The following is a 26127-nucleotide window of genomic DNA, read 5'->3' on the forward strand; positions in this document are numbered from 1 at the left end:
GAATTGAAGCAAAGGAGTGACCTATTAATCCATGAAACATACTCACACATATGCGTACATATCATCCTGTCTTATTGTGTGTGGGCAAAGCTGTCATGCACACAATCGGAAAAATATGTTATTACTGTAAATAATTATGAACAATAAAAACTGAAAATAAAAACTATGAACAATTAATAAGGAAAATATGTGATTTGCTATGCAGTTTCCAGAAAATTATTACAAGTCCCAGAAGTGCATATGAGTCGTCAAAACGTAGTTTTGTGACAGAACCCAAATGAGAAGTCTGGAGTCACGGCGGATACTTCTAGAGAGTCACACCTCTAAAAACGTCATTACTGTGCCAATGCCATTGAACGTTGCTCTTCCATAAAGCACCAGTTTCCATCTTCAAATAATCAAAATAAACTTGATACCCTGGCGAAGCATGTCTATTGTTTCACAACGACTGTCCCAGGGGATTTTCGTCTTCTCAATTTCTCAAGATAAACATCCCAGGGTTGTTTTGTGTACTAGAAGGACATGTTTGTTGGCAGCATTTCTTGTATTAATTTCGATTGCACAAAAAAAGAAGCATACAAACCTAGTAGTTCCATGGTTGAAGTAAGTAGATATAGTGTCATTCATAGCACTATAATAATACAATAAGCAATGTTTACTTGTGCCAACATATTCAGTCGACTTGTGACAAGCATTTTTTAGTGAACTGATTTGGTCTATGCGGTAGCGAAGCAGTGAGGGTACAGTCCTGGCGTAATTGCCAATACATTTGTACCACATCTTGAAGATGTAGACCAATTCCAGATACTGTATACTGTTGTGTATTTTTATTTAAAGGATGAAAAATTTACCCAGACATCTAGGCGTGAGGTACGTAGTGATACAATTCTATAAATACAATAAAAATATTTAATACTGTTCAAGTTGCTAAAATGATAATATGCTGTAGTGTTATCTGCTGAAAAAAAAAACGATTTAAATTGTGGTTTATTGTGATTATTTGATTATGATACTCGTATATACCAAAGATGGGTAGTGTGGCAAACTTTTGTTGGTGGTACGTAGCAGTCAGAATTGATTTTTTGTTCAAGTTACAGGTGAAAATACTTTCTTCTATCGAGAGACATCCTAAAATAGTCACATATAGTGACAAAATAGAAGGTGTGTACCCATACTATTGCAATGTATTATATATAGTGTTATCATATACATAGACAAATTAGGCATCTAGTGTATGATATGATGCCGGACTACTTTCAGAGTTAGCAAGGTCACATTTAAAACCTTGTAAACAAGTTGGAAATGTTTTGAAAAATGCACCGAATGTGGAGTATACGACAAAAAAAGTTGTACATGTACAGGGTAAAACTATTGATATTTTTGATAAATAATAATAGATAGTTCATATGACGCCTGATATTCATTCATCAAATATGCTTACGTATTTATATTCCGGTCAGTTGGGCATCAACTGAGTCAAACTAATTAGCCACCGTGACTTCACAGAGAAGATACAATACCGATAGGTATATGGAGGAGCACGTGGGTAACAGTGAAAATCAGACCCATTCCAGGTTTCCACAAACTCTTGAGTAGAAAGAGGCAGTATGAGTAAAGTACAACACCATGGCATAGTCAGGACTCGAACTCACAACCATGTGATTGTGAGTCCAGAGTGATAAGCATTCAAATTGCGATTGAAAACAACTTAGTCAATATTAAACCTTAACAGATAAATACCCACCCGTATTCCGAATTCCATAACCTCTTTTTTGCAATTGACGCTAGCTCGTTTCTCAAAGCATAAATACGTTTCACAATTTAAAGTTATAAGCTAAACAATAATGTTTCGAATCACTGTAATTTCAAGCATTATAAACAAATATGAAGGATTCTATTCTATTCTATTTGTTGCATTCATGGTAATAACTGATCCAATGATTGATTGGGGCCCCGTAATCAAATGTTATCAAATGGTTTCTACAGCCAGCATCCACCTTGAAGCACAAGGAAACTTCGGGATACATGTTTTATAAATATTCATAAATGTCCATACAACTAACTTACTCTTTCGCGAAACGCAGTGTAAAAAGCTTACTTTGACCACTGGGACCAAAACGCAAAAAGTGAATTTTAAGTCCTTCACAAATTTATTTTCTTGGACCATAGGCTGCCGGAAGACGCATGTCCGAAGAGAGTAAACTTATGCCATTGCCCCAATATTAAAGTCAAACATTACGTGTTTTATAACACATCACATCCAGATTATGATATTCAACTTGAACCGTAATCTATATACTTTAGACACTTTATTAACAGTTCAATTCAATTCAATTCAATTCAATTCAATTCAATTCATAATAACAATAATATTAGTTGACCGTATTCCGCATTTCATCGTAGAAGCTGTGTAGAAACACATTTGGTTCGACTCACGCGTCCGACGTCTATGGTAGTGGCAACTTTTATTTAGTTAAAGCCAAGGATTTACACTACATTTGTTAGTTAATTTTTCTCGGATACAAAATCAGCCAATTTTCTGTCTGTTAAACAATGGGAACATGTATGATTCTCCTCCAATGTGCGTACAAAGGCCGCTATTTGTAAACAAAGACGTCAGCGCGACGAATAGTTTGTTGACTATTCCACGGTCACTAACCGTAACTATTCCAAAAGTGATTTTGGAAATACTAGTAGTTCACCGTTCGCAAATAATAGCGTTATAATATATAACCCCACGTGATCACGTTTTGGACAATCATGGCACAGAATCTTGATTCTTACAGAAGTGAATAGATTAATAATCACAGATAATAACGTACAAAACTGAAATGCCCGATATACTAGTATGTTATATATACGTGGTATGTATTGTGATTGGCCCGAGCTCGTCAAATGCGAGTCGTATCTCCATCAGACACTTCTGTCTACATCAAATGCATAGGGTTCGACCGATATAATGCATTATCCCACTTGTCAATCAATAACATAACACTTCTACCAATAACAGCGACATATGGTCCTTGGGATGTGTGTTGCACGCCGGGTTGCACGATATCTGCAGCTTAGACCTACCTAGTGCAAATGTATACCGGAAAATCGCAATTGATGATATTCCACCTTTAGGACCTATGTACTCTGATGACCTAAGGAATCTACACATTAAACTATTTGAACGTGAGCGAAGGTAAGTTTAAGATTTCAGTTTAAGATAATTGTGTTTTTTAGATGTTATTATTATGCCTTTTAGTTCAATTCCCAAAAACTGTACAATCAATGAGGACTAAAACTAGTGTTCAGGTAGCTAAAGCAAATCATTTTAATGACAAACGAAAAACGCACCCCTTCACATCTACAAACAACTGTTTGAACTCACACATCGCTCTCTATATTGTCCAATAGCACATAGATCAGAGAGTAATCACATATCCTTGCCCTAACATCTGTTATAATAATCTACAAATACCCTTTGTTAAAGCCATTGATCAAAACATATAAAAATAATTCTTCGTGTATATTACACTCGCAACATTTTTCCAAGTCAGTTAGGTGTTGTTTATTGGATTATAGAAGATAATGCTGCATCTGAAATACGACTAGTACTATTTTTATTTATTCAACAGAAAAAGACCAGATATTAATACAGTTTTGAGAGAGAAATGTTTGGCAATACGAGCGCAAGGTATTAGAGAACATAAGGTAACTTTTATCTTGGCAGATGTGATACCATTAATCGTATAACATTTATAGTTAAAGTTTCACCGGAGACATGTGATACACCTTGCTGATCAGTCACGCCCTCTAACAACGAAGCGCTTGTATGACGTAAATGGGTGACACAAGGCGGTTTAATACGTCTATATCGTTATGATGTGTAATCGTCCATCAGATCAGGTTTTTGGAAGCAACAGAACACATTTGTCGATTTAAACAATCATGTCTTCCATATACGTTCCGAGAGAGCGCGATTCATTGAAATGGCGTATTAAGTAATATGTGGTATAATTTGATTCAAAAACAAATAATGAAATATCATATCAAATGTCTTACAGATATATAAAAAACGAGTAAAATACTGACAACAGCTGCTGTGCTTGTGAATAAAAGACCAAAAGATGAAAGGTAGTATATACGTTTCAGTTGTATGGTTTTCATAAGGACCATCAAAGCTTTTGGGGAGCTGTGGTAAAACAAGTGCCATGATCGGGGTGGTAATCTTGTCATCGTTTGACATATATCATGTACTTATTGCTCCGCAGTGCAGCACGTCCAGTCTCACCACAAGTACAACTTGCACCAGGTCTGTCTGATAACTTAACTTACTTTGATATAGATATAAAGACTTCATGTCAATAAATGACTAATATATAATGACGCTAAACCTAATGATGAGAATGAGTCTTACTTTTGTATTGTACAAAGTATTGTTAAATAATTGTATTATTGCCTTGTATAATTATTTTATTAAATAATTACATCATTGTTAGAGAAAATCATTATTAGGTTGTATCACAGTATTTTAGACAAACGCATTATTAGGTCGAATAATTGTTATTAAGTTGTAATCGTATCCAAAACAGTTTATTTCGTCAATATATGTTTTTATATGCATATTAGTTAAAGATTTTAATTGTTGTACTAAAATATATATAATGAAGTAAAAATACAATATTGTTGAAACTTAACGAAAAAAATGCCGTACTGAAGCAAAATTCGTGAATTAAACTTGAATTTATTTTACATTAAGATCGAAAGCATGGGTATAAAAGAAGATATATGATGTGGTGAAGAAAGAGGTATAAACTCAATTATTTCTAATACTGTCATACTATGAGATACAGTATTAGAATCCAGTTTCAGTTTTTTACTTTGTGGACGCGAACAATAGCGATTTGATTCAATGTTTCATACTTTTTTCAATAACAAAATACAATATCATTCTGTTTTCTCAGGAAGATTCTGCAAATAGTGAGAACAACACTTCTTTATTTCTCTTCCTCCGGATGTGAAAATGGTAAAAGTAATGCCCACGTCGTGAACTCTATTCGAAATCAAGTAAAATCTCAAATCTAAACTCAAATAATTAATGTCACAATGCAAGGCAAGACAATAATTTGTACAGTGATTTTAATCGCAAAAAGCTGTTCACAGACTTACAACTTATATGTATTGTTGTTGTCAGATACAAATTTATTGTAATGAGTATTGTATTATACGGTTGACTCCCAAGATAGATCGTAGCTGATCGGCGACTTTACAGTCAGTAGTCAAATAGTAATGAATAGTTAATTAATCTGTTGCAATTACAGTAGCATTTTATAATGTAATTTTTTTTTAGGCGTCTGTTCTGATGATAGCCATGATGATGACAGTAATATGCCTCAAAAGGTGTAGAAGCAATCTGATTCCATCGTTAAGGAACTGGAAGAAAAAAACTGTATTAACAAAATGACGCAAATGGTATGGTAATACACACACTACGTGTTGGTAATATATTCATGTATCAATCAACTTAAATCACTGACTCCCCCTCATAGCAATATCGGTACTAGCACAACAAACAGTATTGATAACATATACTAAACGTCTTGCACAAATCTCTCCCGGGCAATCATTAACACTCATTCATTCTTAGTTATTGCACCAGAAATAGTTGATATTCAGATTGATGGAAACATTAATGATTGCAAAACATCTCAAAATGTGTGGAAGATGTCAAGTTCCATCAATGGGAATCTTGGAGTGTTACCTATAGAATCACAACAGACTTATGGTGGTGAGTGTAAATGTATATAGTTGACATCTGGCATTTGTGGGACATTTATTTACATGTATTTATAAGTCCGAAATATCAAATACATGTGTATATTCGTTATTGTATGAGAGTCGCAGATACTTATGATTAGGTATGGAAGAGGGACACCAGTGACATAGAGATATACTGTAATATACTGTAATTGGATATTCGAGTTGAGCATACACCCATCAAAACACGTTTACTATTTGATCGTTTACTAAACTGATCAATGGCGTTTCAGGTGCTGTATCACATGATATACAATTCAGTAAACACAAGATCTGCAATTGAAGTGGTATATGAACATGTGTTAAACCATTGGTAATTTCAAGAAGAGTAATTTTTCACTTCAAAAATGTTCAAGACTTTTTATTTTTAAGGGCGGTGGTCTTCGCGCCGCACAGATTACGTTCACAATTCAAACACGCGCTGCACGACGCTCGTTCAGCTTTACTGTGGGAAGATAATAGCCCCATTTTCGATGAGTTCATTGGCCATTTACCTAGATATGGACATCTAGGAAGCCTACTGATTATGCACTCCGAGTCATACTATCTATATAGAACGCATTCAATATAAAATACACAACCAGATGTAAATTAAACGTGTTGAAATAAGTTTATGGGAGGCATTATTTAATACTGTTATCTATATGAATTAATCTAACAATGATTGGTTTGATAAAACTGCATTAAGAATAATTTATTCACTATTTTACATTCATTACTCAAAGATAAAATGTCATTGCCCTGCAGAAATTGGTTAGATTAAATTACATTTGGTTTGTTTCTGTAAAGTGATATGAACATTTGAAAATGAAATAACTGACAAATGCGCGGCAAACTTTTTGTGCATGAATATATGTCTAAGATACAAGAATTTTTCAAAATCGCACTTGATTTGTCATATGACGTACATGTATTAACCTGTATATACTGTATACACATGTATTTGGCAATGCATGAATGACTAATCAAACATTGTTCTGCTCCAATATGTGTGTAAGTTTCATCTCACTTAGACTGTCATGTTAACAATTATGCAAATTAGCAAAGTGCCAGATATTATGTGTACCAAAATTTGTCTCCATTACAGTTCTTTATACAAGATATAGGAACAAACTCTTATTAACTAAGTTAGTGATTAGGATGTGCATCAAAACATTTTAGATCTTAAAAACACATTAATTTAAGCTAGCCGTTTTAAAAATCTCCTTTGTTGACTCACAGGAAAGAAACAAATAAAAAACTACTGTAAGTTTAACATGTCGTTTGGAGACAAGTTCAATGGGGGGACGAGGGGGATACCTAGTACAGGTTACAGAAAATATAAAAGGCATTTTACTATTTTTTACAGGAAATAAAATGAATTGATTACAGCTGACGAAAAGACCTCTTCAACGTGAAACTCAGAATGATAAAAACACTAATAGAAAACTTATGTGTATCTTTTTCTTATATGTGTTTCTTTTTCTAGACATAGTCAACTCTATACTTAGTCAGAAGTCAGTCATATAGTCAATGTCTTTTTCAACCAGTTTTGAATTTAGTAAATCGGTTGTTGTTAGAGGAACATAATAATAAAGTTCTTTATGTTCAAACAAGTAGCCTGTCGGCTGAGATAGCTCCGCTGTTAGCAATGCACATTTCAATTAAAGAACAGAAGATATCATTAGAAAATGAACAATATGAATAGTATCAAGCAATGGGACTTGCAGTTTTCAACAATAATCCAAAAATACCATTTTTTACCAAAAACTAGAAAAATATTCACCAAAATTAGAGAATTAAAGATATCATTACAAAATGAACAAATCTGAGAGAGGTCCACATGTAGTACCTATATATGTAATATCAAAGCAATTGCACTTGCGGTTTTCAACAAGAGGTTGAAAATATCACTTTTTACCAAAAATTTCAAGAATATTCACCAAAATTAGAGAATTGAAGATATCAATACAAAATGAACAAATCTGAGAGAGGTCCACATGTAGTACCTATATATGTAATATCAAAGCAATTGGACTTGCGGTTTTTAACAAGAAGTTGAAAATATTACTTTTTACCAAAAATGACAAAAATATTCACCAAAATTAGAGAATTCAAGATATCATCATGAAATGAACAAACCTGAGAGAGGTCTACCCAAGGTACATATACACCAAGTATCAAAGCATTCAGGCTTGTAGTTTTCAAGAAGAAGTCGAACAAGAAGCCTCTCGGCTGAGATAGCAACGCTGTTAGCAAGGCACATTTCAATTAAAGAACTGATATATCATTATAAAATGAACAATATGTATAAGTATGTATAGCAATCGGACTTGCTGTTTTCAACAAGAATTCAAAAATATCACTTTTTACCAAAAATATTCACCAAAATTAGGGAATTTAAGATATCATCACAAAATGAACAAATCTCAGAAAGGTCCGCATCTAGCATCAATATATGTAATATCAAAGCAATTGCACTTGCAGTTTTTAACAAGAAGTTGAAAATATCACTTTTTACCAAAAATGACAAAAATATTCACCAAAATTAGAGAATTGAAGATATCATCATGAAATGAACAAATCTGAGAGAGGTCTACCCAAGGTACATATACAACAAGTATCAAAGCATTTAGGCTTGTAGTTTTCAAGAAGAAGTCGAAAAAGTAAAACATTGACACGGACGACGGACAATCACTCATATGATAGATAAGCTCCGCTCGACAAAGTCGACAGCGGAGCTAAAAAATAAAACATTGACACGGACGCCGGACAATCACTCATATGATAAGCTCCGCTCGACAAACACGACAGCGGAGCTAATTAATGCATTATATTTTAATAATATTAGGGTTGAGTCCAGGGAACTTGTCATGGCATCGTATGGAGGAAGAAACAGACAATTAATCATGTTTAGTCGAAAACTTGAAAAATGCAGTAATGCTATACAATTAATTTCCATGAAAATTTACAGTAAAAGTTATAAAAAGCTGTGTCAATGGACTTTTTGAGCCAATTTGTCAAGAAAAAGAAAACAGGCATTGCAGAAAAGAATTTATGTTGAAGGCAAATGAGAAGAACAAAGATAATTGAGACAGCTGCAACTTCAAAGAAGAATTTCAAAAAATTCTTTACCACATTGACATAATTTTCTAATCGCTACAAATCAAAATTTGAAACAATCACATGGGTGTTTTTTTGTGACAGGTTTGTTTGCATGTTTTCAAGCTAGGGAATAGGGTCCAAAAATGAAAGTTTTAAGTCTTACATGATTATTGACACCAGTCAACAACTTATGAAATTATTTACAGAATAAATGTACATTGTTGTATGAAATATTTAAATGAGAATGAGAAAAATTATCTGAAAACTGCAATAATTGACATTTTTGGAACAATATCCAAAGGAATCAATGTTAGAATTATTTCACAAACAAACAAGTCATGCATGGCACAGTCCCTGTTAGTTATCAAATTTAAGATGTATAGTTTTGTTTATAGTAATATGGCTGGAATATAAACTGGAATACATGTCAGGAATATGATTATGATGATTATTTAACATTTAAATGATTGACATTTGTATATGATCGTTAAACGAGTATTGAGAGATATTGCTCTTGAACAGCATTAATTAAAACAAAATCAGCATTTTGAATACATGTATAAGGCCACACTGATTTTAATTTTATGAACTAATGCGAGAGGGCGAAAAAAAAATTTCTGCCAAAAAAAAAAAAAATCCTGCTAAAACCACAGGACTACAGAGCTGGTATTACGAATTGAACCACAGAACAGAGTGTATCAAAAAAACAACAAGAAGTCTATTTGTAGGAGGCACATGTTGATGTACACATCTCGTACTGTATTACTGTCACAGGTATAACCATTTCAGACAAGCTCTAGTGCATGTAGTCATGATGAAGAACCTTCAGTCAGAAACACTGCATTCAAGGTACAGCATGAACACCATATTCAGTACAAGTCAAGGCGGAATGTACATATCACTACTTTATGACAATAATTAACAAAACATTGCACTGTGCAAGCAAATTATCCGAATCAGAAAATGAAAAAAAAAATGAGAAAATTTTCTTCACCTCGAACGCGAACTTTGGTGGAGGAGCTTCCTCTGCTTTCATTGCAGTTTTGTCGACTTCAATGCGAACAAAGCAACCAAACTGACTTGTTGCCTGACCAACTTTTAGGCCACCATACACCTCCACTCCTCTCCTCTCCTATTTCTCTCATTGTTGCAGAAAAAACGCGCGACAGCCACTCTGGACAATATGTCCTTAAAGTTGTCTGGGCGAAATTCGCTTGCCGCTACCAACCCCTTGTATAGCTGTGTAAACGTCACATCTTCCTGGCCAACGTCAATTGCGTACCAGTCTACAACAGTCCCTCCGTTTTTCCTCTGAACTTTTATGCTCACGTATTTTTGTGGCATGGTCGCCATGTTGGAATCATTTACGACAAAATTGGACTGTTTTGAGGTAGTCCAAAACGAGTTTTACGACAAGCCGGCGCTTTGTGACAATATGAGTCAGCATATTCCGGACAGAAAACCAATCTGCGGAGACTCATCATCGGAGATTTTTTTTTTTTTTTCAGAACAGGCGAAAACTAATGCACGTGCGGATGTCATCCATAAAATTAAGTCAGTGTTGCCTAATGAATATATAAAATTTGAACATAGTCAGTCATAGCATGTCAGAAATATGGCTCTAGAAGCCCATTCATTAAAACAAAATGGCCACTAGTCAGCCATTCTGAAACCGTTATAAAAAATGAAATAACGCACATCAGGAACCCGTAATGTCTAATGTATGTACCAAGTTTGAACATAATCCATCTATAAATGCCAGAAATGCTTGATATTTGATGATTTTTTAGAACAAAAATGGCCACCATTCGGTCATTTTTAATAGGATTGTCAAACCAATATATCTGTATAATGAATATTTAAAATTTGAACATAATCAGTCACAGCAAGTCAGAGATATGGCACTAGAACCACATTCATTAAAACAAAATTGACGCCAGTCGGCCATTTTGAATTTTATTTGAAAAACAAAACGATGTGCATCAAGGTCCTATAATGTCCAACGTATATACCAAGTTTGAACAAAATCCATCTGTAAACAGCTGAGAAATGCTTGATTTTGATGATTTGTGCATATGTATAATGTATGTGTGAAGTTTGATTGTGATTGGTCCAGGCATTTCTAAGATACAAGAATTTGTGACAACTGTAAGAACCTATGTTATTGTATTCACCAAGGTTAATCTTAGCAGACCTGACTGATTACTTGTGTTATAACCTTGATTTTAATTTTAGCAAATTTTGCCTTTATCAGTGCAACATATTGTATTTACAATTCACAAAAATAAAATAATCTGAAGAGAGCACAAGTTGTTAACAACAAGTAGTTTTATTACTGCAACTGCATATCTATCTTTTCAACACACAAAGTTTCAAATTAATTTTTCTAGAAAATATGAGTAGCTTCAAGCCCAAGGAAATAATTACAATGCCATACCAGGAATGTCAACCCATGCACTAAATATAAAAACCCTTTATAGGATTTCAAATGAAAGCATTTCAGTGTTCAAACCAGTGGAATTAAATGCATCTTCTACGCATTCGTCAGAAGTGACTCCATTGCCTTGCCTACTTCATCACTACTCATATTGGCCAGTGAAACCTGCTTTTCTCTACCAAAATCTGCAAAAGCAAACAAATAATAGGCATTAGTAACAGTGCGCCCTCTATGGCAAAGATGAAAGCTATGGCTTGCGGGTCAAACTGAGGTCACCTATACAAGTTCTGTTTTTCGCATTGAAATCATCTCTGTAAAACCCTGTCTTAGCTGCTCCCCTTGGCGCTCACCACTACTAGTTTGCAAAAGAACCAATCAGAATGTCTCCAGCCCATAACCGAAAACCAATCAATCTACTCATATAAACTGACATTCTGTGCTCTTGTTTTGAAAACAGACACTGATTGGTTATTTACTTTCATGACATTTACTGATGAAAGTTTAAATTACACTTTCGAAATAAAGGCTTTGTTGATGTAATTTGTATGAGGGTGTTTAGAATGTAGTCAAAAAAATACTACTGCAAATTAATTTATTTTCACTAAGAATTTATTTTTACCAAAAAAGAAATGAATCAGTGAAAATAAAGCAGCCAAAATTCCAGATAAAATAAAATAAAATCAACTGTCATTTTCACCACCAGTCTTTGTCAGTGTAAACGTATATACACATTTGTTTATACATAACTTACCATATCTAGCAAACATTTTTGGTTGGACTCCACTACATTCTCTGATCATTACAGGAAATTTAGGGTTCTGTTTTTTTATAGAGACATAATTCTTTTCTATAAAATCTCTGCAAAAAAATGGGGAAATTTGATGATCAGTGTATATAGAACCCAACGATTTTTAGTTGGGATATGTAGTTATAAAGTTGATTAGATGATATGAAAATTTATTCCAATATTCAACAATGTGCAATTCAGTGTTGAGTGTAGAGTATATGTAGTGTGTTCAATATATCCGTACTTAACCACAATAATTCACATTTTAACATTGTTAAAGAACCAGTCATGCAGTACATGTTTGAATTTCATGTGAACAAACAATGTTTTGTACATGTGTTGTACAGTATAAGTTGCATGGGACACAACAAGTTATTTCATATTAATAGAATTTTTCCAAACTTCAAAGAATATGGTAACAACTGTAGCTTTATTGGAAGCTAATCTTGCATGTAAAACCAAAAAAATACATTTATGTTTACTGTGATTATACACACTAAAATTAATACAGCATAACTAATGGCAAGCCCTTTACTTACAATGGTTTTTAAATAGTTTTTAATTTCGCTAATCGAATTTAACAGAAAGTGTGATTGTTGTCACTTTAGTTAAATTATAATTCTGTTAATTCATGCACTGAGTCAAATTTGCTAAAATTGCACGTAGTTATGTGCCCTAAATAGTTAATGAACCCTATGACCTCGGTTTGAGACATTTTTGACTTCACTTCTGTTGATGCATCACCCCAATCAGATTTATTTTTGGCATTATTTTCTTGAATGGATTAATAACGATTCTATCGCCTCGTCCTCTAGTTATGTAACTAACGGTTGTTTACCTTTATAATACAAGTTATGATGCCGTATCATGTACGCCCGCCGCGGTGCGTACGTAATACGCGACAGAGCTGCTGCATTGTGCAAATAGTATTGAAAAAAATATTATAAAAACATTATGGAGAAGGAAAATAACCCACCTGGTACCTTGGCTCGATGGTGAACGTTGACACAGTGTTATTCTGACCTCTTTCACAAATGCAGGGAAGATTCTTCTTGCAGAAGCAGCCATTTTTAATCCGAACGTTACCGAAGGGGAAAATATCGAGATCGTGAATATTCGTGCCAATTTAGCCCGTTAAGTAAAACAGAACAAATATCTTCTCAATATTTTGCAAATAGTTTTATTTTTTTTAAATAGAGTTATACTAGAAGGCCATACTAGAATCAATTGCTTAATTATTTTCTGGCTTGTCTAATAATCATGTCCGGTATCTCCCATAATTCAAAGCGAGAGCGGCAGTATTCAAGATGGCGGCCTTCGAATGAATTTTTTCTTCGAAGTCTGTTTACATGTTGTTAACTACTAAAACGACTATATTTTCGTGCGCGTTGTATTAGTTTCGTTGATTTATTGTGTTAACTCGATCTATACTAAAATTAACGACGTGTATGTCCGTCAAATTATTCTCGCGTTGTCCAGAAACAAGACGACCAGGAAGTTTGACGCAGACAATAGACCGGCGGTACATCAAGGTTGTATGCAATACCAAGTGTATTTAAATCATGGACCAGTTCGAAAAAATAAAGAAGATCGGCGAGGGATCTTTTGGGAAGGCACTATTGGTGAAATCGAAAGCAACGGGAGAGTACAGAGTTGTGAAGGAAATCGGCATTTCAAAGGTGAAATTGAGTGGTTTATTTTGATCTTGTCCGATCGACTTTCATTTTTGAAGTTTGACTTGTTTTTGCTGTTCGATGCCAAATGTATGTCGATCAACCGTTTTATTATATTGCGTTGTTGATGAAGTGATAAATGTATATTCCTCGTACGAGAATGCGTTTATAACAACACGTTTATAGCACAATTACAAACAATCGTATATCAAAGTTCGTTGTTATGGTAATATTATGTCGGCATTTGTGTTTGTTCATTATTATTAATTAAAATAGTGTATGCAATTTTCTTTTCTCATCAAACGAGTGACTGATACATTTTAATTGTTACAACAATAATGCTGTTAACGCCCACATTGTTTATTAAATTAATTCAGAGGTTAACAATTAGAAGAAGATTAGTAAACAAAAGACAAATAAGTACTAGGCTTGATTAGTCTGCTAGTCTGTGAGCAATTTTCATTGGTTCTTTGAAGATTCAGATACAGATTGTTTTTCTACTTTTGTAGATCTCAGCTGATTTTATAATAATTTTATAATAAACATGTGCATTCTTTTATTTGTATTTTAGATGAACAGAAAAGAACGTGAGGAATCCAAAAAAGAGGTAATAAACACAATTATAGATGACAATAAGCTGAGTGTATTCTAATTAAGGAGGGTGAGAATTTTCTGCGGATTTCTAAGCCCCAGAGATCTATTTTTTTGAAATGTCTAAATCTAAAAAATTAGGGGGGGCGGGTAAGAATACAAATCTTGTTTATTCACCGGAAGTAAACACGCTGTCGGATCATTGTTGACGGTTGCAAGAGGCCTGTATCAGTGTATGGTCGAAGGGAGGCAACTCACAGCGTCTCCAATGCGTAATGTTCGCGACTCCTTTCATCAGTGCAATCGTAAAATCCGAAGTGGTTTTGAAGTGTTCGAAGTAATATGTAACCATTACCGTAATCCTTTGATCAATTCGACCATGAAAAAATTATTATTTTTGGGAGTGGCCGATTTATAAGAACAAAAACAGAAATTATTTTTTTGAGTGGTCGAATTATCAGAAGTATATATTTTGAATTGTCGAATTATAGGGGTATAAATTCTAGTACCGGTAACTGAACTGCAGCATTGAGAACGAAAAACAAACTACCACTTCAAGAACAGAACGCAACAGACACAGGGGCAGCGTTACATGTACCACCCACAGAGCTTGTCAAGTTTTGTAAACAATGTATTAGTTCGATCATGCCAGTTGTACGTAATTTGCAATAACAATAATAACACATACACTCACTCAATCTTTTTCTAGTACTATTTTTGTGGTACTGCTTAGCATATTTTGGAAGAGTGGGGATGGCCCTGAAAATGTTTTACTAACTTCAATTTATATAAAACGTCATGTCTAATCACTGCTGTAACTAGATAAACGGCAAGCAGTCAAAAAACATGGCAAGACATTGACGGACATTGGTGAATACTTCATAGTAATATTGGCTTGTAATACAAAAAGGAAAATCTCAATGCTAGCTAAATAATTGATTACATGATGTTTTAAGCCATCACAGGTCAATGTTGATCCAATGTTTCCTTGCAGACAACACAAGTTTGACTTTCTAAGACGCACTGTCTCAGTTCAAACGTGTCTACACTTTGTCTCCTCATTAGCATGTTTAAAATAAACGCGTCTCCACTTATATCCTCATTAGCATATTGGCAGTAAACAATAAATGCCTTTAGACAGACAAGCTGAATGATTGATTACGTTAGACCCCGTTCGGACCCAGTCCGAAAACGAGGACTTATGTTTTGACTCTCATGCGTCTGTGTTTCCCTCCGTGCATCCGTGTGTGCGTCCGGACCTGTATCTTAGAAATGCCTGGACGAATCATAATCAAACTTCACACATACATCATACATGATATTATACATATGCACATCAATTTGTTTCATGATCTGATTCAAGATGGCCGAATTGCGTCCATTTTTGTGCTAAAAAATCATCAAAATCAAGTATTTCTCGGCTGTTTACAAATAGATTTTGTTCAAACTTAGTATATACATTAGACATTATGTGACCTTGATTGCAAACTACTGTAGAATACTTTATTTTCGCTTAGAATTTATTTTCGCTATTTTCACTGAAGGGATGATTCCGTGAAAATAAAATCCAGCGAATATACTTTTTTCCCTATATTTCACATTAAACTCATGAAAAATCAGTGAAAATAAATTCCAAGCAAAACGCCCAAAAAGCCTTTTCAGCGAAAATTAATTCTAGCGAAAATAAAGTATTCCACAGTATTTTATTTTTCAGATAAGATTCAAAATGGCTGACTGGTGGCCATTTTGTTTTAATGAATGGGCTTCTAGACCCATATCTCTGACTTGATTTGACTGATTATGTTTAAATTTTTAATATTCATTATACATTATGTCATAGATATACAGATACATTGGTTTGACGATCCTATTCAAAATGGCCGAATAGTGGCCATTTTTGTGCTAAAAAATCATCAAATATCAAGCATTTCTGGCATTTATGGATGGTTTTCGTTCAAACTTAGTACATACATTAGACATTACGGGTTCCTGATGCACATCATGTTATTTTTCAGATAAGATTCAAAATGGCTGACTGGCGCCATTTTGTTTTAATGATTGGGCTTCTAGAGCCATATCTTTGACATGCTTTGACTGATTATGTTCAAATTGTATTCGTTATACATCATTTTATAGATATATATATATACATGTATTCTAAATGGCTGATTTTGTTTCAATTAATGATGTTCCAGAGCAATATCTCCCAATATAGACAAGTACTTGTTTGATGATCAGATACAAATGTCAATCATTTTAATGAACAATCATCATAATCATATTCCTGACATAGTTATATTCCAGCTATATTACTATAAACAAAACTTTATGTCTTAAATTTGATAACTAACAGGGACTGTGCCATGCATGGCTTGTTTTACAAGATGTTAGTGTGCAGCTATCAAACTACTACAGGCCCAGTGGTAGGAAAATTGTGGTTACTAGTTCATTTACATTAATTTTGTTTTTGTCAAAATTACCGGCAATCATAAATCACGCTGCATGCAACAGTGAAAGTGATTAGCATATGACACAAGTTTGACCCCACAAAGACGCACTTGGGTTTATCAAAGCTCACACAGTCAACGCCATTTCTGGAAGATTTAATTGTTTCTTTGTATGTAAAAGAGGGTGAAGTGACAGAATAATGCACAGAAAGGCAAACATAGTAAACTTGTTTTATTGTTATTTATTGCGAGAAACATTTGCTGGGATGATAGCAATTTGAATGCCCCATTTCCTGTGAGTGGCAGGACTAAAAGAGGAAAAACAAAAAAATATTTTTGCAGACAAAATTAGGTGGTCAAATTATAAGAGGGGTTGATTTGATAGAAGGATTACGGTAACATGATTGGCTGGGTTTGCTCTGATGGGCCAATCAGTAAAGAGCTTTGATTTTCTTTTCACCAACGGCACCATTTTATTGTTTCAATTGTTAGCTGCGTTAGATCATTGTTTACAAGTTTGATGCAGCGATAATGGTGAAATTGGTTACAAAAGACAATGAGTCAGCTGTGCGAGAGATCAATAAAGACATTAGGAACAAATTTTGTTGGGCATGGCTTGACAAAGAAGTGACTTTGAACGTGCGAATCAGGAAGAAAGATGAAGTGGTAACTGAAAAATTGAGTGACTTCACCGGCAAGTGCAAGGTCCCAGGAAAGGCGCAGTGTCTGTATTGTAACGATTTGATCAACTACGGTTCTCTGACCTTGGCTACTTTACTTTCAGATGAAAATTAAAACTCTCATTCTTATCCCTGAATAATAACAAGATATATGTAAAAATATTGTACAAAAAAATGTAACTGGTATTTAAATGTTGAATAAATCTTTTTGTTTTGTAAATATAATTGGCAAGTTCTATAATTATGCCAGGATCTTTGCTTGAGAGTATATATGTGAACTGTATATTTTTATTGTTGGATGAAAGTAGTGTCATAACTTTTTGGATGAAGTTTTCCCTGTGTGTGTTGTCCTTCGGGCAATTCAATAAAAAATGTTCTTCATCTTCAATTGAATTTGTGTCACAGTTATTGCATATTCTTTTGTTCATAGGTTTCCTAGGAAATGAATATCTGCCTTCCTCTATCGCCAAGTTATGGTTTCTAATTCTAAATTTTGTCAATATTTCCCTCTTATGAGTGTCAAGTTCATTCAAATATGGCTCAAAGATGTATTCTGTTTTAAATTTAGCATGTGTTCTCAGTTTGCATATGTTCTTTGGAAATCATTTCTTTCCAGGAACTGGTATATTTATTTTAAAGAGAACTTTTTAAAATTTGATTTTTTTGTTTGATAGTGAGTGTTTTTCTTTTATGAAGTTTAGTGAATTGTCTTTCAATAGTTGCGTTCATGCACAGCTCCTTAGCACGGGCTAAGAGGTCAAATTCCTTAGAACATGCGTGAACGCTTAGCACAGGCCAAGGAATGCTAAGTACGGGTTAAATCTGATATGAATTTAAGACGTGGCCTGGACCCATAGCACGGGCTAACGAAGTGTGCGCGAACGCTTAGCCCAGGACTAAGCACTCTCTCTGCATTGTCCCATGTTCGTAAAACGACTGTTCCACCAGTCTTTACTCTGCACTCGCTTCCACACTGATCGGGTTGCTGTAGTAGAGCGTACAGCAGCTCCAATCGTAGACAAAATAAATTTGGTTTGCTGTCTACGACATGCATTAATGAATAATTAATAATATTCTGTTACGCCGTTGTATACTGTTTCTGTGCATCCAAATAAGTTGGGTCCGTCTTCTCTCGCGTTCCTGTGCACGTCGCTTCAAAATTAGAACGAAACATGTCAGCAGATTCCATATATGTAAAGAAAACGAACTTTGAAAGGTTCGAATGCGTGATTTCATGCCACAGTCCTGGCGCGTTTCAACCCTTGGGATATTTTACTATATTAGGGTGTGTCTAAATCGTGCTTTAAAATTTGCATACAACATTAGCGCGTAACAAAGCTGTGATAAAAGGAAAGAGTGGTATAAATGTAGCCTGGACTCACCCGGCCGAGTCCACACACAAAATAAATACAGTTTCCGAACTAGTTGACCACACAATTTCCACTGGACTCGAGGAATTCGTAGTTGGTATACCTACGCAGTACAAGTAATAGTCTTAGGGGAGAACAACAAACACACTGACACAGGTATCTGTTTAAAGACAACATGAACTTCTATTCAATACTCAATAAATGTTACAATCCTCTCATTAAGTGTCATAACTTGATATATTCAAAAGATTAAACTCCCTAACTAATGCACGTGCACGAATAAATCAGTAATTCAACAGTAAAAGTTAACAATTATGTAGTTCATTACAATGTGTAACAATCTCTGATTAACAAAGTTCTAACAATAATGTACTAACAGTAATGCAATAATTATCATGCACAGTAATCCAGTAGTGTAACGATAATACATCAGAAATGCTAACAATAATATTTAACAGTAGTGTAACGATAATACATCATAAATGCTAACAATAATATTTAACAGTAGTGTGACAATACACCGTAACTGCTAACAATAATATTCGACAGTAGTGTGACAATACACCGTAACTGGTAACAGTAATATTTAACAGTAGTGTGACAATACACCGTAACTGGTAACAGTAATATTTAACAATAGTGTGACAATACACCGTAACTGGTAACTGTAATATTTAACAGTAGTGTGACAATACACCGTAACTGGTAACAGTAATATTTAACAGTAGTGTGACAATACACCGTAACTGGTAACAGTAATATTTAACAGTAGTGTGACAATACAACGTAACTGGTAACAGTTTTATTTAACAGTAGTGTGATAAATATACCGTAACTGGTAACAGTAATATTTAACAGTAGTGTGACAATACAACGTAACTGGTAACAGTAATATTTAACAGTAGTGTGACAATACACCGTAACTGGTAACAGTAATATTTATCAGTAGTGTGATAAATACACTGTAACTGGTAACAGTAATATTTAACAGTAGTGTGTCAATAATACTCTTACATCATTCACACTAAGCTCTACTCATAAGTCAACAATGCAGTGACAATAATACGCCCACAGTATTGCTCAGCAATAATCTTTAACGGTAGTCAGCGTGATAATAAGGTCACAGATGTATATCAAGCTTCTCCTTGTAAGTTGTAATATATAGTTCTACATCACTGCCGATGAGCATAATAGATGATGTGGGTTTCACAGAATCAACGAATAGTCACTACCCAAAGTTAAATCAGTACGTGAATAAAATTGATATGGGCGTTATCATACTGCCACTATCAATGGATGCAATGTCCGATGCACTTCAATGTTACTTCATAGAACAGAAGTTTTATTGATACATACGATTGACCACCGCTGCTGCTGGCTCCCTATTTGCCGCCGAGTTGTCAGTCCTTGGATAATTACATCACTGGTGTGTTGCCATCTTGGAATTTTTCGACGCGGCAACCCGCTAACTTCAGAGTCGGCGAATGTTTGTTCTGCTGAGGGTTGCTTTCCCCAGACAGGAACCAAATCTTTCACTAAGTGTTCATCTGAAACAATTCAGTTGTCTTGAACCACCACAGGCACTTTTTATATAGACATTTCAAATATAGTACAGGTAGACATCAGATTTTTCACTTCGAACGCATCTCAGTTTTCCATGAGAAACTTGTATACTGATCAAGGCGTAACAGTAAGTTGGCACAAATAGTTCACCCATGAATTGTACACATTAAATCAAAGCAAGCACTAAAACGTCTTTCTACAGCTAAACCAGATATTAGAGTTTAATTTTAAATAAACAATATCAAGGTACCAATTAACTTATAGTTAAATGATACAAAATCCTTTGGCGGATGCATACAACAGTGATCCACTTTCACCGGAAATGGCAGTTAATGAAAAGTACGCCACTAACGACTGATATTGGGCACCATTTGTTTTCATAGCGCTTCTGTAACTATTCAAATGCATCGAATACAATACACAAAAATAACACTACTTTTTATAGTCTACATAAACAGGGGGGTAAAAGACCAGGAGGGGGGTAAAAGAAAAGGTATATAACATTTTATTATTTAATAATTTATTTAAATACACAAGTTTCTCCAACTCCCTGTTGTTTGACGAAGATGGCAATGAACGTACAAATAAAGATCTGAGAAGTTCTTTCAAACAGCTATGAATTTTTTTAGCTCCGCTGTCGACTTTGTCGAGCGGAGCTTATCATATGAGTGATTGTCCGTCGTCGTCGTCGTCGTCCGTGTCAATGTTTTACTTTTTCGACTTCTTCTTGAAAACTACAAGCCTGAATGCTTTGATACTTGGTGTATATGTACCTTGGGTAGACCTCTCTTAGGTTTGTTCATTTCATGTTGATATCTTCAATTCTCTAATGTTGGTGAATATTTTTGTCATTTTTGGTAAAAAGTGATATTTTCGACTTCTTGTTAAAAACCGCAAGTGCAAATGCTTTGATATTACATATATAGGTACTACATGTGGACCTCTCTCAGATTTGTTCATTTTGTAATGATATCTTTAATTCTCTAATTTTGGTGAATATTTTTGTCATTTTTGGTAAAAAGTGATATTTTCGACTTCTTGTTAAAAACCGCATGTCCAATTGCTTTGATACTACATATATAGGTACTACATGTGGACCCCTCTCAGATTTGTTCATTTCGTGATGATATCTTCAATTCTCTATTTTTGGTGAATATTTTTGTCATTTTTGGTAAAAAGTGATATTTTCGACTTCTTGTTAAAAACCGCAAGTCCGATTGCTTTGATATTACATATATAGGTACTACATGTGGACCTCTCTCAGATTTGTTCATTTTGTGATGATATCTTCAATTCTCTAATTTTGGTGAATATTTTTGTCATTTTTGGTAAAAAGTGATATTTTCGACTTCTTGTTAAAAACCGCATGTCCAATTGCTTTGATACTACATATATAGGTACTACATGTGGACCTCTCTCAGATTTGTTCATTTCGTGATGATATCTTCAATTCTCTATTTTTGGTGAATATTTTTGTCATTTTTGGTAAAAAGTGATATTTTCGACTTCTTGTTAAAAACCGCAAGTCCGATTGCTTTGATATTACATATATAGGTACTACATGTGGACCTCTCTCAGATTTGTTCATTTTGTGATGATATCTTCAATTCTCTAATTTTGGTGAATATTTTTGTCATTTTTGGTAAAAAGTGATATTTTCGACTTCTTGTTAAAAACCGCAAGTCCGATTGCTTTGATATTACATATATAGGTACTACATGTGGACCTCTCTCAGATTTGTTCATTTTGTAATGAGATCTTCAATTATCTAATTTTGATGATTATTTTTGTCATTTTTGGTGAAAAGTAATATTTTCGAATTCTTGTTAAAAACCAATAGATCAATTGCTTTGATATTACATATATAGATACTACATGTAGACCTTTCGCAGATTTGTTCATTTTGTGATGATATCTTCAGTTCTCTAATTTTGGTGAATATTTTTGTCATTTTTGGTAAAAAGTGATATTTTCGACTTCTTGTTAAAAACTGTAAGTCCGATTGCTTTGATACTATTCATATTGTTCATTTTCTAATGATGTCTTCAGTTCTTTAATTGAAATGTGCATTGCTAACAGCGGAGCTATCTCAGCCGATAGGCTGCTTGTTAATTTTTACTATGTAAATTTGTAAATTATTATTGATCTTGTATGACGGTTGATTCATAATTTGTCGAGACTGGAAATCATTTTACGCAGTTCAACCCCCTGACATTTTAATTTATTTTGAGTTCACGCGTATTGGGCGTGTTTGTCGGCGGGAAAATTCTAATTCAAATGATTCCGGACTGTCGATTTTCAGTATTTCTGGTTTATTTGTCACATTATAAGCAATACATTATTTTTAGTCCCCGTTCGGACGCAGTCCGAAAACGGGGACTTATGTTTTGCCCTGTGTGCGTCCGTCCGTCCGTTCGTGCGTTCGTGCGTCCGTGATCACCTGTATCTCGAACATGCATGGACCGATTAAGTTCAAACTTCACTCATACATCACACATTATATGGGACATATGCACATGCATTTTTTTCATGATCCGATTAACGATAGCCGAATAGCGGCCATTTTAAGGCCGAAAATGCATCAAAATCGCACATTTTCACCATTCCGGACCCGGATCTCAGTTATGCATGGACGGATTTTGTTCAAATTTGGTACATACATTAAACATAATAGGACCTTGATGCACGTCATTTTTTTTTTGGATCGGGTTCGAAATGGCCGACTGGCGGCCATTTTGTTTTAAAGAATTCAGTTCTGGATCCGTATCCGTATCTGAGACATGCTTGGATTGATCGAGTTCAAACTTCACACACACAAGGTATATCATGTCACAAATATGTATGTGCATTTGTTTCATGATCTCATTAACGATAGCCAAATGGCGGCCGCTTTAAGGCCGAAAATGCATTGAAATCGCACATTTTCACCATTCCGGACCCGGATCTCAGTTATGCATGGACGGATTTCATTCAAATTTGGTACATACATTAAACATAATAGGACCTTGATGCACGTCATTTTTTTTTTCGGATCAAGTTCGAAATAGCCGACTGGCGGCCATTTTGTTTTAAAGAATTCAGTTCTGGATCCGTATCCGAGACATGTCTGGATTGATCAAGTTCAAACTTCACTCACACAAGGTACATCATGTCACAAATATGTATGTGCATTTGTTTTATGATCTCATTAACGATAGCCAAATGGGGGCCGGGCCGCTTTAAGGCCGAAAATGCATTGAAATCGCACATTTTCACCATTCCGGACCCGGATCTCAGTTATGCATGGACGGATTTCATTCAAATTTGGTACATACATTAAACATAATAGGACCTTGATGCACGTCTTTTTTTTTTTCGGATCAAGATCGAAATGGCCGACTGGCGGCCATTTTGTTAAAGAATTCAGTTCTGGATCCGTATCCAAGACATGTCTGGATTGATCAAGTTCAAACTTCACACACACATGGTACATCATGTCACAAATAGATATGTGCATTTGTTTCATGATCTGCTTAACAATAGCGGAATGATGGCCATTTTAAGGCCGAAAATGCATCAAAATCACGTATTTTCACAATTCCAGAACCGGATCTCAATCATGCATGGATGGATTTTGTTCAGATTTAGCACAATGTGTTGTACATATGCAGGTGCATTTCGGTCATGATCTGCTTTGAATGTATATGTCACTCAAATATGAACGGAACGGGGACGTGTCATTGACAATGACTTGTTGTTTTACTTCTAGTGTTGGATATTGTTCATTTATTTCCGTTACATGTTTTCATTTGCCGTTCTATTCCCTGCCGCAGTTCGATCTGCGTGTTGTCAATTTTCGCGAATTTTCTCTTTTTTTTGCCGGGGATCTCCTGGCAAACGCCCACCCCTTCTTTTTGGCAATTTTCCCATGTTCAGGACCCTGGGCATATACCCGGATAAATACTGTATATCTCAATCAACGTGCAATGGTGGTGAGCGTCGTCTGAAAAACTGTTTTGTTGCCAATGTTCCACTAAATTCGTTTATTCATTGTTCAATTATTTTTTTTACCGAAAATGGCTTTCTGTGTTTACACAGAGATCACGTGACTATACACGTCCATACACACATTATCTTGTCGATTTCATATCCAGTGTGAAATAGGCTTTCCATCAATATATAGCTTTGTGTGGTTCAGTAAATATTTTATATGAAAATATCAGTTTAGAAAATCAATACCAAAAACATATACAGCATCCTTAAAGGGGAACTAAATAGAACCTAATTTGGTGTTTGTATTTATTAAGTTATGTATATTGATTATAAGTTTTAAAAAAAAAAAAAAATGATTATCTTCAGAGTTATGATGATTTAAATATGAGAAACCATAAAACTGAGAAGGACTTCCGTTTGCGCCATCTTGCCATAAAAAAAACAAACACCCGCAACAGGAAAGGCAACAAAGCACAATGACGAAACAGTATCTGATTACCGGGTATACATGTATATAAACAACTTAGGGAGCCATAGTTGGCTGGATTGATGAATTGACTCGGGAGTTTCGACTTTTACGTTAATGTTATTTACAAGCGTATCAACAGGCAAATATTATGAATGTGCGAATGATTGAGACAGGCATTTTATTTTATTTTTTGTCTAACTGTCTAATTAATGCTATTTCCAGTACTGCTCTATGCATGCAAATTATTTCCAACTCTGGATGCTAGAGTTTGCAATCTTGAGTTTGTAGGGTGGTGGTGGAAAACTTACAGACTTCAGCGTAATTTGAGATAAAAGTATCATCCGAAGAAGGGGCATAGTCGACGTCTTATTGACTTTAATCACTCACACTGGACTGATCTGAATCTTCACAGTCTACCGTACTTTCCTGATCATAAGCCCGGAGGAATGAACACATAAGGGAAAAGTAAGGGATGGGCTTATACTCGCGGACCACCTCAGAAAAGATGATTTTGTTTTTGGGTTAAACTCTTTAACCATTCTGCCAACAACGAAAAATTATCGAAAAAACAAAATATTCATTCACTTGGGCTGGCTCAGGAAAAAAATACTTCTTTTTGAAAAAAATTCTTCATTGATTTCCATGACACTTTTACAATGAAGAATCAAACATGTTCATAAAAAACACACACATTTTATTAAAATTTGATTTACATATATACATCTGAATTTGCGGTGTAATAATTGGTAGGGTCAGTGGGAAAACAGTTGGAGGCATTTATCATAATCTTCGTCTTGGTATGTTATTGATCGAAGGCAAACTTTCGACGTAAAGCAATTTTCACCATGGAGTTTTTCAGCACTATTTGACTTGAAACACTTCTTTTGACCTATCAGGCTAAGTCTTTCATTAACCAATCAAAATAATGTGTCATAATGACAAAATTTTCTGATTATTGACGATGATTTTTTTAACGCAATGCGGATGTGAATTACCACGATGTTAAACTTCAATCGGTAGCACTGATTGCGACGAAAAAAACAGCGATTTTTTCCCTAAAAACTGTTGATTCGCAGTTTCTGAAAGGAAACTACGATTAACAGTAACCGTGGGTAAACTGAGTGTGGAGGAAGTATTTAAACACCTTTCATGGTCGCCTGACAGGTCACATCGTTCACACCCCTTTCATGATAGCCTCAAAGTAAACCATGCCCAATAACCAGGTACATGACTTAACGATCACATTTTT

The 26127-nt window shown here is 34.7% G+C and overlaps 2 protein-coding genes across 6 annotated transcripts in view; one reads left to right on the plus strand and one right to left on the minus strand.

The window, feature by feature from the left end:
- Positions 1–11199: 11199 nt before the first annotated feature.
- On the minus strand, positions 11200–13390 carry LOC100378305 (NADH dehydrogenase [ubiquinone] 1 alpha subcomplex subunit 2-like). The gene is made up of 3 exons (XM_002731989.4): positions 13090–13390; positions 12078–12184; positions 11200–11511 (listed from the first exon to the last, which is right to left on the minus strand). Exons 1-3 carry the CDS (start codon positions 13179–13181, stop codon positions 11423–11425), a joined length of 288 nt encoding a protein of 95 aa, XP_002732035.1. The 5' UTR covers positions 13182–13390; the 3' UTR covers positions 11200–11422.
- The window catches only part of LOC100369595 (serine/threonine-protein kinase Nek1-like), a 102364-nt gene continuing 89604 nt past the window's right edge, over positions 13368–26127 (plus strand). For all 5 annotated transcript variants that reach the window (XM_085497614.1, XM_085497611.1, XM_085497612.1 and 2 more), the window contains exons 1-2: positions 13368–13792; positions 14358–14393. In XM_085497614.1, the coding sequence (XP_085353740.1) occupies positions 13676–13792; positions 14358–14393 (153 nt within the window). In that variant the 5' untranslated portion in view covers positions 13368–13675. The remainder of the gene's footprint in view (positions 13793–14357; positions 14394–26127) is intronic.

This window comes from Saccoglossus kowalevskii, chromosome 4 (assembly GCF_978046115.1).
Source record: "Saccoglossus kowalevskii chromosome 4, keSacKowa6.1, whole genome shotgun sequence".
NCBI lineage: Eukaryota > Metazoa > Hemichordata > Enteropneusta > Harrimaniidae > Saccoglossus > Saccoglossus kowalevskii.

Bases quoted from the DNA above. Each gene is read 5' to 3' on its own strand.
- LOC100378305 (XM_002731989.4), bottom strand. From the start codon at position 13,181: ATGGCTGCTTCTGCAAGAAGAATCTTCCCTGCATTTGTGAAAGAGGTC. The intron at 12,185-13,089 runs GTGGGTTATTTT...ATTTTTTTGCAG, and splicing joins CCATCGAGCCAAGGTACCAG to AGATTTTATAGAAAAGAATT. The intron at 11,512-12,077 runs GTAAGTTATGTA...TTGCTTTTGCAG, and splicing joins AAAAATGTTTGCTAGATATG to ATTTTGGTAGAGAAAAGCAG.